The following is a 15203-nucleotide window of genomic DNA, read 5'->3' on the forward strand; positions in this document are numbered from 1 at the left end:
TTCTTTTTCTGTTTTTTTAGCCACCAGATAATGGACCTCCACCGTTACCAACATCTTCCCTTCCCGAAGGCTATTATGAAGAGGCAGTGCCACTTAGTCCTGGAAAGGCTCCCGAGTACATCACTTCCAGTGAGTAATATATATCCAGACCAATTTCCGAGGAACTGGTAATTCCAGTGGCCTTCAGCTTTTTTAGTATTTGACATCTATATCTCTATTAGTGCTGTGGTGACATGTCGTAAGCGTGGCTTTGACCGTCTGGGGACGGTTCTGGTTATCCTCACTGTCCGTGCATTGGTTTGGTTTGCAGAATTGTTTTGGTGTGCACAAACCAAGCTCCTTTTGGAGGAAACTAAACCTGGAGCTCAAGTTAGGTGCACATAAACATGTTTCTGCTGCTGTTCGAGACAGAGGGTCCAAATCAGCAACTGGTCTTTTGGACAGATTTGAACCACAAATGTGGTGAGGACATTGGACCGGGAGTCCAGGGTTAAGGATTGTCCAGAGTAAACCCCTGTAAACTGGCAATACTGTAAATGTAGATGTTTCAGAAACTGGTGGCAATCTACAGCTATACAGGTATGCCTCTGTTGCACTGAATTACTTGCTAAAGTAGACAAATAAAAAGAAAAAAGGAATTATTGAAAAGATGTGATTTGCGGCATTTCTGATGACACATTGTGGATAGGGATAAATCACTCATACTGGCTCCCACAAGCCAGGTTTGATGCACATGACAGTGTTTTTGTGACTATTGGTTTAGTGCAAAAGGCAGAGTGCAGCCTCCTAACTGACCACCAGAATGTCCTTCTGCAACACAAAAATGCTCTATCTCACATCCAAATACTTCTCCAAAGACCTGTGCACTTCGCGGGAAGTACACTGGGAGCATGCTGATGAAGCAATGAAATGACATTTACAGAGGGTCAGTCAACAGGACATTATGTACCAAGAAGTTGCAAAGATTTTCCTTTTTGCTGCTTTTTTATTGGCTGGGCTAATTTATTACTTGCATATGGCTGATTTGTCACTAATCATTATTTTCTATGGCCCAAAGATTAAAGGCATATCTTCCCCCATTTTATAGCCATTTTTATTATTTGAACTAGAAGTGAATAAAATGATATCTCCGTTCTTAAAACACATGCATAGGAGTCACGTTAGAATCTTAATTATTCACTCGTACACTGCACAAACTGAGGTTATATTAATTTACCTAAGAAATTCAAGGTAAGAGTTTCGTATATTGTAAAGCAAATGAAGGAATATACAGTCTTAGCAGAGCAGCAAAATCACTCCTCTCGTCATTTCCTCCCTTGAAATGCTGCAGAGTGGTCCCCCTGTAATCCAGAGAACTGCTGATTTGTGTTTTGTTATTAAACAAGAGCTGTGCTCAGGCAGAAAAATATTAATAGAACAAATATTAATAGCACTACTAAAGGATTGCCTAGGGAAACAAAAAAGATAAAATATGAAACTGATTTCTTATTGTACTTAACCATCCAAATCCATAAAAATATTTAGGCTATCTATCTGCCCTAAAAGTTCGTTAATAATTCTGCAATTTAAGAATATATATTCATACATTTAAATCTCCGTTATTGTAACTTACCATCTCACTTGCTGTGACTTTGCTGTCTTTTCTTATGTCCTGAACTCCGTATCATCTCTTCTAATTTGTGTTTGAAGTACTCGGTTCTTCATCGGTAATGAAGTTGCTTTTAAATTCAATATGCCATTAGTAATGTATCTCCACTCAAGCAAAACTTCCACTAAATCCAGAGTGTGTGGCAATTAAAATAAGCCACCAAAGCAGTGTATTAACCAAAGACGTAACCTTAGCTATTCAGACTGTTTGAGGCGGAGAAGACCATAACAAAGAAGTGCTAAAAGTCTAAGTGTAAGAATAAACAGTTAAACAACCGCTGGGGTAGATATCATTATCTTAAGTAAATATTCCTATGGAATATTTTTGAAATGTCATTAAGAGCAAGGAGGCTTACATGCTATGTTTCCTACCTATAAAGGCGAAGAGCAGCAGAAGATTGCAGAATATAGATCATGAAAATGAAATATCTGTAACTTCCCCAAGTCCCTGTAATCTGTTTGTAAACGAACACTTGCAAGTAGGTGAAAACAAGACTGTATATGCCTTATCTGATAATTCCCTTTCTCTTTTTTAAAAGTTACTGGTCTGTACAATATGCCTAAATTACTACAGACTAATTTTTGGAATATGCTATTACAAATAATGTGAAAGTCCGTTGTGATTTTCACCCCCTAACAGGAGAAAATTTTGATAAGTATAAGTGTGAAAAGCCAATGTCAAAAGAAAATGCAGAAGATGCAAAAAAATATAGATCAGAAGCATTGGAACATGTTGTATCAGTGAATTTCGGTCTCTGAGACTTTAGTAGACTTAAAAGAAGTTTATTTTGGGGAGACACTTTTCACCTTTTTTATATTTTTTGTATTTCTCCCCTTTCTCTTGCCCCCTTCGCCACTCCAAGACCCAAAGAGTGTGTTGAGTTCAACATATATACAAGAAATTTTCAGCTCTTACCTGTAGTTTACTGTCAAGCCTGTTTCATTACCTGTTGTGGTGAGACAATGAGAGACAACAGGTTTTAGTCACTACTAGCCTTTCCACAACTTACCTTTACACCGTTTGCTTCCATAATTTATAATTTTTTAATAGGAAGTTTACTGCTTCCCAAATTCAGTTCATAGGGATTCCTAGTTGGGAGTAACACTGCTTCAAAACCCTTTGAAATTATACGTACATGCTGAATTTCCCTCCGTAACATTCTGAATATCTGTTAAAGCTGTTACATATGGGAAGTCGACTGCCTATACTGTTTATGTTAAAATAGTCACTTTACAGTGTGAACAGGAACTAGTTTGTGCCCAGAGCCTGAAGTCCTTGTTTTGGTCATGATATAGCAGTTTGGAGAAACAAAGAATAGAAGCGGGTTGTGTCAAAGAGCAGCAAAGGTCTCAGCCCAGATCGTATTAGTCCTCCAAGGTGGTCACACAGCAAACTCCTCTTCTGGCCAAGAGTCCCACAACCCACAGAGGAGAGAAACATGGGGAGTAGTTAATGGGCAGGGTATGGCAAGAGCTCCCCCACGATCCCCTTACTGCGCGAGGATGGTATTCCAGAAATGCCAGCCTCAGAAGCTCCTGTGACTTTCATCCTCATATAAGCAGATTTGGATGAACCTGCATGTGCTGTGCCAACAGAGTCCTTCTGCTGATCATACACCTTATTGCTAACATGAAATCTGCGCTTGGCCTGCTTGTGAGCCACATAGGAAGTACCTGTAGGATATTTAACGTGCAGAAGTTAAATCTCTACTTTGAAGTCTCAGTCAGCACTGCCTACAATTCATTGAATCATCTGCAGCTTTTACTGCTTGCTCGTATGGAGCTGCCCCGAACCAAACACTCTATAGCAGAACTGACCAGAAGATGGCAATTCAGTTAAATTAAAGAGAAAGTTTCAAGAGTTTGAAATTTTGTTTTCATTTCACTCTGGAATGAAGAAAACCTATTTTGTACACTTTTGCGAAAACACAAATAAGATCAGAATATTTAGTCTTGGTTCAGAGATGTGAGGTCTGAGTATATCCCATTCTGACTCTGCACGTTAGGGAGGAACTGATTTAGAATGAGCTTTCCAGCAATCCACTGTCTTGTCCATTTCCCAGTTGTTCCAGGTCTCCTTCCTACATCCCACCTGTGTCCCAAATACCTAGCTAAAGCAAATGGGAGATTTTTCTTCCGCCTTCTGGCCTAAAAATATATCAAAGTCTACTTGAAATGTTTGGACAAAGTTTTAGCTGTTGAAAATATTCCAATCAAGTATCCTCCATGGGAGCGTGTGTCAGTGGATAACAAACATGCCTTCAGGTGTTATTATCTGAGGAACTTTACTTATATGCCTACATAAACAAATAAATAAGTACGGATGGTGGAAGAGAGGGTTCTGTGATAATGGCAGATTAGTTTTGTAGTTTAGGGGACTGCTGGAGCTGATGGCATTGTTGAAAATGAACAAAGGTTGTTTCATTAAAAAGGAATCTTGCCATTACATCGTCAAACTTAGAGCAGGATTAAACATTTTAGGCTAACATAACAACATGTTCTTTGCAGAACGCCTTTAACTCCAGCAAAATCTATAGTTCAAGGAACAGCATTGTCTATTCAAGGTTAATTGTATCAGTGCAGGTGTTATATTCCATGTTTGTTTCTTAGTATGTCGTACTAATATTGAAATTTCTGTGCCTACATTTTGCATTATACAATAGGTCAAGATGAAGATGTTTCTCTGTAAAAGAATTTCAAATGGTGGAAGTATCTGCTACGTAATATTTTGAAGATAATAAAAAACTACGTAAAATTCTAACTATTCATTCCCAGCTTATTCTTTCAATTAGAATTCCCAAGGTATCAGTGTGGGTCTTCTATAAAATTTCATAATGAAACAGGATCTCATATTCAATTAACTTAATGTATTGATATTACTAAGCACTGAAACAGTAATCTGTTCATGGCTGACATTCAAAAGCCTTAACTTAAAATGAACCCTGTTGAGATTTTCAGTTATTTCCGTACGCTTCATTGCTAAATGTTTTAACTTGACACTTTTATGCTTTTCTTAAAGATTATGACTCGGATGCTATGAGCAGCTCTTACGAATCCTACGATGAAGAGGAGGAGGATGGGAAGGGGAAGAAAATGAGACATCAGTGGCCTTCTGAGGAGGCTTCTATGGATCTGGTGAAGGATGCCAAAATCTGTGCGTTCCTCCTTAGAAAGAAACGATTTGGGCAATGGACCAAACTACTGTGTGTTATCAAAGAAAACAAACTACTGGTAATTTTCATTTTTGTCTAGCTATATTTTCTTTGTACCTTTTAGATGATGTATTTATTTTTACAGGAATCTGGGTTTTGGAATATGTTCTGCAAACAGTGGCTAAGTCTACAGTAACCTTACAAAAGAGTTCGGTCATGATTTACCCAAGAAGCAGAAAAGCACTGAAATTCTAAGTGTATCATTTAGCCACTTAGAAATTCGAGTTTTATTGCACTTAAACTTAAACCCAGGCAGTTCCCTGATACTGGAAAGAAAATGTGGCCTATTAGCTTCTAACATATTTCATTTGGAAAAAAAAATTGCTGAAACTGTAAATCCAATCTTTCATTCCCTGGGGACCAAAAATCTCATAGGGAGCTTTGTGTATGAACTGTTGGATCAGACCGCTGGAGAGAAAAGTCCCTTGTTAGACTGAGAATTCACTTGGCAGCATATGCCGTGGTAATGTATACACTTTAAACTAAACCTTTGCCATCTGTTCTGCGGTAATTACAGATGCAGTATTCACATGATGCACAGCTGCATTATAGAAAAGAAAGAAACAAGTGGATGTATTTGTTCCTTAAGCATATCTGTTATGTTTCTTTCTGATTGGAGGCACCAGTAAAAGATTCCGTAAGTTAGTAAATTATCTGCTCATAGATGTCTTTCTGTTTTCTGAAAAGAGAGCCTAATTGAGGGAAACACTCATTTCTGTGTCATTATAAGGGATCTAATGCTTACAGTAATAAATAAGTTGAGGTCTTAGGCACTCCCTGTCTTCCTGTCTGGTGCTTCCAACAGTTGTAGCTAATTATGTAACTAATAATTACTGAAATAGCCCAAACGTTAAAAGCTGATGAACAGGTGATGGAATATTTTCTGTACAGCCTTATTATTCTACACTCTTACAACATAGCTTAGATATGTTCGATTTAAATTACGTTTATTCTTGTGGCAGTATAGGAAATAACAGGATATGAAACAGAGGTATCTGGTTAAGAGGTTTCTGAAAATATCGTTGGAATTCATTTGCCAGTTTTCAGTGGTTACTGAGGATTTAATTTTTCTATCCTCCTCCATTTAAGTGTCGAAAAGAATGTTGATTCCAATTCAGTTTGTATTGTATTCTTGCAATGCCATTATACTTAGTCCACATTTTTATCACCGTATACCAGGATCATATCAAATTTCAAGACTATTTGATAACAGCTTGAAGAAAAGAAAGAAAGCAAGCAAGCAAGAAAGAAAGAAAGAAAGAAAGAGGGGGAAAAACGAGATTTTTCCCTGAAGTCACACAGTATTTCTTCTACAATTATGTTTGTTGTTCTGTATAGAAATATGTTATTTTTTTCTATTTTCATTTCCTTTAGCCACATGTGTGGTCTGAAAAGTTGGGGTTTTTTTCTCCTTATAGGGATTGTCTTTTCAGTAATTCTGTAATGGAGATTAAGAAAATAAAAATCACAATAGAAGTCTAACGACCAAGTTACACAAGATTGGTTTATTGTTTGAAGGAGGACTTGGACATTTAACTTATGAGATATACAAGTAAAACAAATATATGTTCTTAGGGATTAGTAATTGCTTGTATTATAAATGCAGCTGTCCTCATAAAACCAAAATATTTTAATTAGAATTAGACATTAGTAATAACTTTTAGTAGGGAATAGTCTTTCACTTAAAGTCCTTTAATATATATACACTGCAGTTTTAGTAATGTATAACTATAAATAAAATATTTAAATTAATTTGAAGGGAATTATATGCTGTTTATTGCTTCTTAAAGTGACTAATGTTGTATGTTTTCAAGATTTCATAGCTTGAAAACATAATATTTTTTTTAATAGTACAAACTTAAAATCTGTGACCAAGCTAGAGAAACTCTGGAGAGGGAAGGAGGATTACGAGTGATTTGCAGAGGCTGGTTTAGAGTGGCCGTATTTGCTCAGCCTGCGTTGTTGTGTTTATAACATACTTTTAACAGCTACTGTCTTCCTAACAGTTGCATCATGACTGCCGCAGACATGCAAAAGTTCGTGTGATTTTCTCTGTTCACATTTACACACGTTTATACTCAATTATTCTATATGTGTGCATATTAATTAGTCATCTTTATTATCCCATACCTTTTTTGCCTTTGTGCTTAGTTGTATTGAGTAAAAGCCCAATTTACGGAAGTATATAAAATAGCCAGACAATCATATACACAGTTAAACATTGTTCTGTAGTCTGGCACTTGATGACAGCTTGATGAACCGCAACTGTACTGATATGTTAGAAGACAAGAGTAGAGACTAGGTCTATAGGACAAGCGATGTAATGTGAAACCCTTAATCTTTAGATCACCAATTTAAACATAGAGCAGGTCATCAGTGATCCAGCATGAAATGGCTGTTCAAGGACAGCACTTACTACTGAGGGAAAAACCATCAGGTAAGTCATATAGTTTTATCCAGGAGCTTACAGAGTAGACTAATGTGGAGATTTATGCGGTTTTGTGCAGTGACTGATTAATTATTAGCTAAATTAGCTAAAAATGTTACTGTCCTGTGACTTTGCCCCCTTTCCACAGGGTGACAATTTTTTTACTTATCTCAAGAAAAAGAACAGCTGGGCAGGGCTTGTGCCAGCGCCTTTGTGGCTGCAGCGTGTAGGCACTGGCGCAGGTTTGCCTTGATACTCCAGGCTGTTGCTGCAGGGCAGGGTGAGCGTCGAGGCTTTAAAGTCGTTAACTGTACAAGTTTATTCTGCTGCTACATGTGAACAGATATCCTGAATCACCCTTTTCCTACTTGACCAAGGTCAAGGTTGAGTCATAAGGATAACGCAGAGAAGCTTAATACTCTCCATATGTTGTACCTGTCCTGCAATAAAAGATGTCTGTTAATGTCAGTCTGGAAGTAATTTTGCTTTACAGAGGGGATGAGGAGGAGAAATGAAAAGTTGGCGTTGGCTGAACTCTGTGGTATGTGGTAAAGGAGTGCACGGAAAATATTAAAAATTAAAAAATAGCATGTCTATATAATAACAGCTTTCCCCCAAGGTTCAGAAAGGTGATGTCTAACTTTTGAACTTCCTGTACATTTATTTAGTGTTACAAAAGTTCCAAGGACCAGCAGCCCCAGATGGAGCTGCTCCTGAATGACTGCAGTATCACGTACATTCCCAAGGACAGCAAAAAGAAGAAGCATGAGCTGAAAATCTCGCACCAAGGAGCGGATGCCCTGGTTCTGGCAGTACAGAGCAAAGAGCAGGCAGAGCAGTGGCTAAAGGTAAGGGGGGGATTTCTGGCCAGGAGCTTTTCCACCCACAAAGTGCTTCCGTTGCCCGCTCAGTTGTTGTTAAAACTGAGATACAGAAAGTAATATTCAGGCAAATCCAGACCACTGAAATCCTATCTAATTTGGGACTGCAGAAATACAGAGTTAAAGTTCAGGCCTCCGAGCAAGTCCTTGGGCAGCCAGCAGCTCAGTATTACACAGCTGCTGCTGCCTATGGTTTTCAGTGCTAATTGCACAATAATCTGGCACCGAGAGGAGAGGTGGCAAAGTCCCTTGCGTTTTCACCTCCGGCTCATTTTCCAGAAAGCTTTGGTGGTTAGGGGACACCGGTAGCGCGCTGAAGGTTCAAGTTCCCTAATGTGGAGGGGGCTGGCACCCAGGTTGCTTTTTGGAGTGGTATATGTGCATAACTGCCATAGGCTGCCCTGCAAAAATTGGGCATACAAACCTCACAGTCGCCTTTTTAAAAAGAAGGATCTCTGAGGAGATACCTGTTTGAATTGCTCTGGATGGAGAAAAATCCTTCAGCTTCCTGAAGTCAGTTCAAGTTTGCTAATCCTGGTTTAGCAGGGTATCATCTGTTAGGGTTTGTTCTGGGAATGCAGGCTTCTGAGAAATGGGATTTTGTCATCTTCCACTCCTTTCTGTTAGGTGTCTGAAAATGTAGAAAATCCCAGTGCAAGGGCTGCAGCTTTAGATCCTAACCAGAGTACTAGTCTTTATGTTGGACTTTGCCAGTCTCAAATGTGGAGGTCAGTGCAGTAGTGTGGGAAATGTATCACTGCAGTTTCAGTAGCTTGTTTTAAGACCTTGAAGTCCAGCCTTTTAAATGCATATAAAAGTCTGAATGCATAAGACTCATCAGGCATTCTCCATGCTGCGCTCTGATCTAACCTTATATGGTACTCACTTTTCTAAGAATAAATTGTATTTTTCCAAATACAATCAAATTAAACACATAGGAATTTCCTGATGGCAGATAGTTTCTCTGCAGAAGAGGGAGACATAAAATGCAGCTTAAGAGGTATGAGTTCTGCTGTGGGCTAATTTACTAAATGGAAAATTAATCTGTAATTTCCTATTTTGCAATATTGGAATATACCTTTTGGGGGTTTGCGGTTTGTGTGCGTTTGGTTTTGACTGTGAGTTTGTATCTTAGCTTAGAAAAAACACTCAGTGCGGTCCTTTTTAATAGAAACTTATCACAGCGATGTATCCGTTAGGCTTCTTCTAACATCAGTATCTTGTTTTAATTTTTAAAATCTAGCACCATCCAAGTGTCCCACTAACTCACCTAGAGTTTCAAAAACACTGATTGGAATGAAAAGAAATTCATAAGTCGTATTCTTTTCCAAGGGAATTCCACTGTAATTTGATCATAGTAACGGCACCATTATTTCCTGTGTTGTGCTAAACTTGGGTTTAGTAATGCTGAATTCATTGGCATTTATCGGACTTTCTTTCATAAAAATTGTTTTTTGTTTTTTTTTTTTTTTTTAAATTGTACATAAAGCATTCCCCACACAGGCAGAGAGACCAGTGCTAGACTTTTCCATATCCCAGATGCCTTCCTGCTACTTTTAAAAAAAAAAAAAGAAAACAAAGATTTTGTACAGTTGCATGTTAACAAACTTGTGTGTGCTGCGGGTGAATGGCCGAACAGTATGTTATCTGCAAAGCATTTGGAGACAATCTGACAGCACTTTATTTATTCCCTTCATGCTGCAAAGCTCTCTATTAATAAAAACTCCTTCAAGTACATGGCAATGCTACTGTACGCTCAGCTTCCAAGTCCTCAGCGCTGCTGCAGCCCTCTCTGTTCTGCGTAGTACAAACTGCCTATCCACCAAATTGCCTGACCAAAAATGGTCTGCACAGCTCTTGCAACAGCTCCAATGTTTTCAAGAAGTATAGCTTTGTGAGAAAAAAAGCGTTGGTTTTTGTATTTTTAAAAATGTAGCAAAATGTAAGGGTTTTTTTGGTTTTGTTATTGTGAAAATAATTATTTCTTGCTCATTCAAGCCTTACTTCTGAAAATCATGTGTGGCCTTGTTAATAAGTTCCTGTACTGAGAAAGAGATCACTGCTTTGTCTTGGGAGAAATGGTTTGAGCTTTCCCTGCCTGTCACTCAGAGAGGCAGGGTTGTACCCAGCTCTGTCACCTATGTGTGATTTCTGCAGTTAATAAAATGGGCAGATTCAGAGACTGACAATGAGAAAGGTCCCTGCAACCACATTTTTAAATCATAACATGCCTTCTCTGTCAAAGGTACCATACCAATACAAGCCAGGTTGTCACTCAGGAACAGATTCTCATGAATTCATATGCAAGTGTCGAACTACAGCTTTACTTTTGAGCCTGAAAAGCTCAGAATGGCTTTGGAGGCCAGATTTTCCCATGAAAACTAAACCAGATTATTTTTTTTTTAAATCAGATGTAATCTGACTTTATACGTATAAACGTATAAAATACGTTTACTTAAGCAAATAATTTTAAAATATCTACTGGAAGACAAGCATGAAATAAATGCGGAATATTTCAGACCTTTTTTGTAAAGATGACACCAAAAAAGCCAGCTGATAAACCTAGTGCAAATTGAAGTCTAGACTGGAAACCACAAAGGGAGTTTCAGGTTTACCAGCTAACAAATGCTTGATGAAAAAAAAAGATAGCTGATGTCACCGAAGAGCCTGTCAAGCTTTCAGAGCAAGGAGCGTAACTAGTATAAATTCAGGCTAGAGCTGAGATCATAGCAGTAATATGGTGTGCAACATAAAGTGGTGGAATTTTCCAGACTTGAGTCCTAAAAATCTTCCCACAAAAATGTACATGAAAAAATGTGTGCAGTTACACACTCAGACCCAAACATGAGCTTTTTCCGTGCGCGCTTGAGTATATGTGCATCTGTGTGCGCTTTTGTGCATTTGTGGTCAAGTGAGGTCTTAAATCTGCCTGTTTGTCTCAGGACATCCAACGGACTGGTTAAAACTGCATTTATTCGTCAGCATCCCTGGGAAATGGTACATTAAAAATAAAAGGACTACTAAGAACATGACATTACAAGAAGATGCTTGTTTAGTGGATTCATTCATACAGATGAATGTGTTCTTTGTGCAGGACCTTCAGCCTAGGCCACAGAAAACTGCTCTTAATATTAAAAATATGTGAATGCTAAAGAACTTAAGTTCTGATGTAGCTTCTTCTAGAAGACCGGTGAAAGAAGGAAATGGTCATTGTGTCTGGTCCCAAGGCCTTCTCTTCCTTTTTGCATTGCCTCCTGCAAAAATGTATTTCTGGTTTATCATGCATGAGAGCTAATCTATCATTTTGAAGTACTGGCCTTGATTTTCATTTTTCCCTAGCATTATGCACCATTTTTTAACTTTTCTTCATTTATGGTGTGCGGCCATTTTGCAGCAATCTCTTCAGTTGAGGGTCTGTAATTTAGAGAAGAATCTCTCAGCTATAAGTAGACATTGCTGCATCTATCATTTTGACAATGTTCAGTCAGTTCTGAACTTGTTGTAATAAGAGGGATTTTTTTGCCCTGAAGAGAGACGAAAATCAAGGTTGTGATTGTATCCAGCCACCCAAAGACCCTGCAACACTCCTCGTAGGGCTGTTAATCTGGTTGTCCTACCCAGTTACCGTCTCTGATGATAACTGCATATTGTCTCTCGTAGAAGTCTTTGAAAACATCTTTTTTTTCATTGCCCTGAGCTTAGTGAGGGGAGTCAAGTAACTTCTGGGCTCCAGACTTACTGTGGACTGAGTTTTACTGAAGAATAAACTACTGACAGAGCTTTTCTTTTACCAGTTTGAATCAGCACAAAACTGAGCTTGGAACTGTAAACATTGTGTGGCTGGTTTTACTTTCTATGGGAATTTCCAGCGAGAGATCTCAAAACACTTCAAACATTACTTTCTTGGCTTAAGTAATGTTCCCCAAAGAGGTTATTATCTCCATTTTGGAGCTGAGTCGAGTCAAGTGCTGAACGATCGTGCCTTAAAACTGACTGGAAAAAGTGCGTTTGGGGATGTATGCTTGGTACAAGCGATTTCCATATAGCGTTTGTTAGTTTATAAGGAACTTTGGGAACATACTGTGTCCCAAGACAGTCAGGCTGGGTTCTTTCTCCACTCCACACCGTCGCCAGCAGTGAAAGCTTTGCAAACTAAATTAAACCTCCCAGGACTTACACGGCTATTGTCTCAAAGAGAGGGTTTTAGATACCTTGGTAGAAACCACAGTAAGGTCAGTATGTTTGCATAAGAACTATTTAGGGCATGATCTGGAGGCGTAGCAGACTGAGCTGCATGTGAGGGCTTCGTCCAGCGTGCAGGACTGCTGCCAGTGTGCTTTGACAGAGCTGGAGGACCCCATCCTGGCTGTGAACCAGAGTGTGTTTCTGTGACCGGCACCATGGAAAACAATACATTACTTTAAAAAAGCAGAGGCATATGTAAAGTTAAACAAAACCCAAAACACCAGTGAATACAGAACAGCAAACATCCTATTTGCATGTTTTCTCAGGGATGTTTTCTTTAAGTTCCTGGCTAAAATCACAAATGCAAGCTGTAGCAGATCTAAGAGCAGAACCCAGGAGGGCTGAGACTTGATCCCTTGCTTTCACCATGAGATAGTATTCCTCTTCTCTCCTACTCGCAGCTTTGGATGGAAAATTATTTCAATCATACCTAGTTCAGGTTTATGGCCTAAAATGGGGTCTGCATCTCTGCACCGCCTGGGCTGGGGATGCAGCTGCCCTTGCTCGGGTACCTCTGCCCTTGCTGCAGCAACGCCTCCAGCGGCCCCCCAGCCACCCAGCGCCTCCTTCCCTGGGCTCTGCCCGATCCAGTGGCCATATATGGCAATAGACTTCATGGTAATAATGCTGGAGAAAGGATAGAGGACTTGTCTTGGTTGAGTATGTCAGAAAAGTATTTTTAAGGGGATACACAGGCACTAAAGATAGGCTTGCTGGCTGCTACTGTGCTCGTGTTTCATCACCACTTTGCTCAGACAAACAGCAACAAGGCAGAAAGATGAATCTTTTTAGGCTAGGGGATGCTTGAGAATGATGTTTTCCAGTGATGAAGGTAAAGGGGAGTTTCTGTGGGGGACTTAAAGCAGAGGCTACGATGTCAAGAATTTCTGCCTTTCCTCTAATTTATCTAGGTAAACCCCTTGGGGCATTTCTTCTCTGCAAAATGCCGAGAGAGTTTTGGTCCTCTCTTAAGGAGGAGGAGTTTGATGCTAATGTATGTAGTGTCTAAGGGTCCAAAAGAGAGAAAGTGAGAATTAGTCATGCCAAAATGACAAAGAGTCTCAGAAAGTCGGTACTTCTCCAGCACTGAAAAAAGGAGGTTTTCGGGAACGAAAAATACCGAGTTACGTCTGGAGACAAACCCTTTTCCCTTTGCTATGTTGTGTATAAGCAGATTTCAGCTTTACTATATTCCTGTCTTCAGAGTGAAGCCACAGAGACAAGAAAGAGGCAGGGATTCAGCCCATCCCATTTCTAACAATTCCTGTCTTTGTGAAACATGTGGGTAGATGAGGATGGGGGGGTGGGTTGGCTGGATGGATTTCTGGCCTGGTTACATACAGAAGTGAAGCAAATGTGCAGTCAGGCCATCAGCTTTCTCCTTAATCACTTTTGAACTCGATCATATTAAAAGTGAGAGCATCTCCGGTGAGTTTCAGGAAAACACGAGACAAGGCGAGATGCTGTAATCACATCCCTGTGGTGAGCACAGCCTGTAGCCTGAACTCGTCCCACGGTACCCACCAGGAGAGCGGTCTCCAAGCTCCTCAAATGCAGGAAGACTCCACCTTACTCCTTATCGAGTCCCAAAGAGGTCACCTACAAGGAACCAGCTACAAATTTGGCACTTTTACTCTGAATTTGTTGGGTTTCTGTGTGGCAGGGTCTGGCTGGCAAGCAGCTGGCTTTCTGCTTTTACTGCACAGCCTGGGCTTTTTATCTGAAGCCTGGATCTTTGAAGGTAGCTGGAAAAACCTAATTTGATTCTTCTGACTTTGCATGTAGGGTAAGTATTTTGCCTCCAGTCATGGTGTGTCATTTAAAATATGAAGGCTTTATAGTAAATGTTAGTGCTCGTATAGTAAGGTAGTTTTAAAGAGAGAGATATTCCAGACACACCACGTGGCAGAAGTTCCACTGACTTCACCCGTCACTGTCAATGGCTTGGGGCAGGGAATCTTTCCAGCTTTGTACCTGCAAATATTTCCCCTCTGTTCCTCGTGTCACTGCAGTCAATGCGATACACTGAAGTATATCCTGATCCAGCTGGGGATTCAAGACCTTTCTATAACATAAATAAGGAATAATAATAGAGTTCAGGCTGCGCAAGCTTTTTCCAGGTCTGCGTTTGAAAGCGGCAGTTCTGAAGTCTACTAATTGTAACATTGTAATGGTAATTGTGGTATTTAAAATTCTTGTGGTGGAATAACAGAAGATTATTTTAAATGTATTTAGTTTTGAGGCTATCCAAAGAAATTAAAGGTCTTCAGTTTTCTGATTACATTTGCTTATATATTTTAAATATTTGAATACATAGCCTGTTTATGATCTCAGTTCAATTTTCCTGGCAGATGACCCTGTGTCTGTGTATATGTAATGTACAAAGGCATTTGTGGTGAGAAAAAGAGAATGATTTCCCTTTTCTAATGTGTGGGAAAGCTTAAACTATTAATGGAGTATGGGCCATTACAAAGTATTCTCAGTACAGCCTTCCAGATTATGCCATTTTATTAAAAATAACACACTTGGGGATTCTTTTTATTTCCTTTCTAGTTTTGGAGCCACTGAGATACATTTATTCATATTTTCACACATTTCATTGCAATGGATAGAAGTTTGCGGACCTCCTTTCCCCACTCTCACTCACAACTATTTTTTAATGAAAATAGCGATCTTTTGTTTTCGTATGACTCCAGGAGACTGCATAGAAAAAAAACTGACAAAAATGCCGAGTCTTGTGATTGAAATTATGCAAGTTGGCAACACTGGTGGAATGTTTTATCCTTAAAA

The 15203-nt window shown here is 39.3% G+C and overlaps 1 protein-coding gene across 3 annotated transcripts in view; it reads left to right on the plus strand.

The window, feature by feature from the left end:
* AFAP1 (actin filament associated protein 1) overlaps positions 1-15203 on the plus strand; it is a 117401-nt gene that overhangs the window by 72292 nt on the left and 29906 nt on the right. For all 3 annotated transcript variants that reach the window (XM_074587499.1, XM_074587498.1, XM_074587500.1), the window contains exons 4-6: positions 21-129; positions 4667-4878; positions 7956-8135. In XM_074587499.1, coding sequence (XP_074443600.1) covers positions 21-129; positions 4667-4878; positions 7956-8135 — 501 coding nt within the window. The remainder of the gene's footprint in view (positions 1-20; positions 130-4666; positions 4879-7955; positions 8136-15203) is intronic.

The sequence above is a fragment of the Larus michahellis genome, chromosome 5 (genome assembly GCF_964199755.1).
Source record: "Larus michahellis chromosome 5, bLarMic1.1, whole genome shotgun sequence".
NCBI classification, from domain to species: Eukaryota; Metazoa; Chordata; class Aves; order Charadriiformes; family Laridae; genus Larus; species Larus michahellis.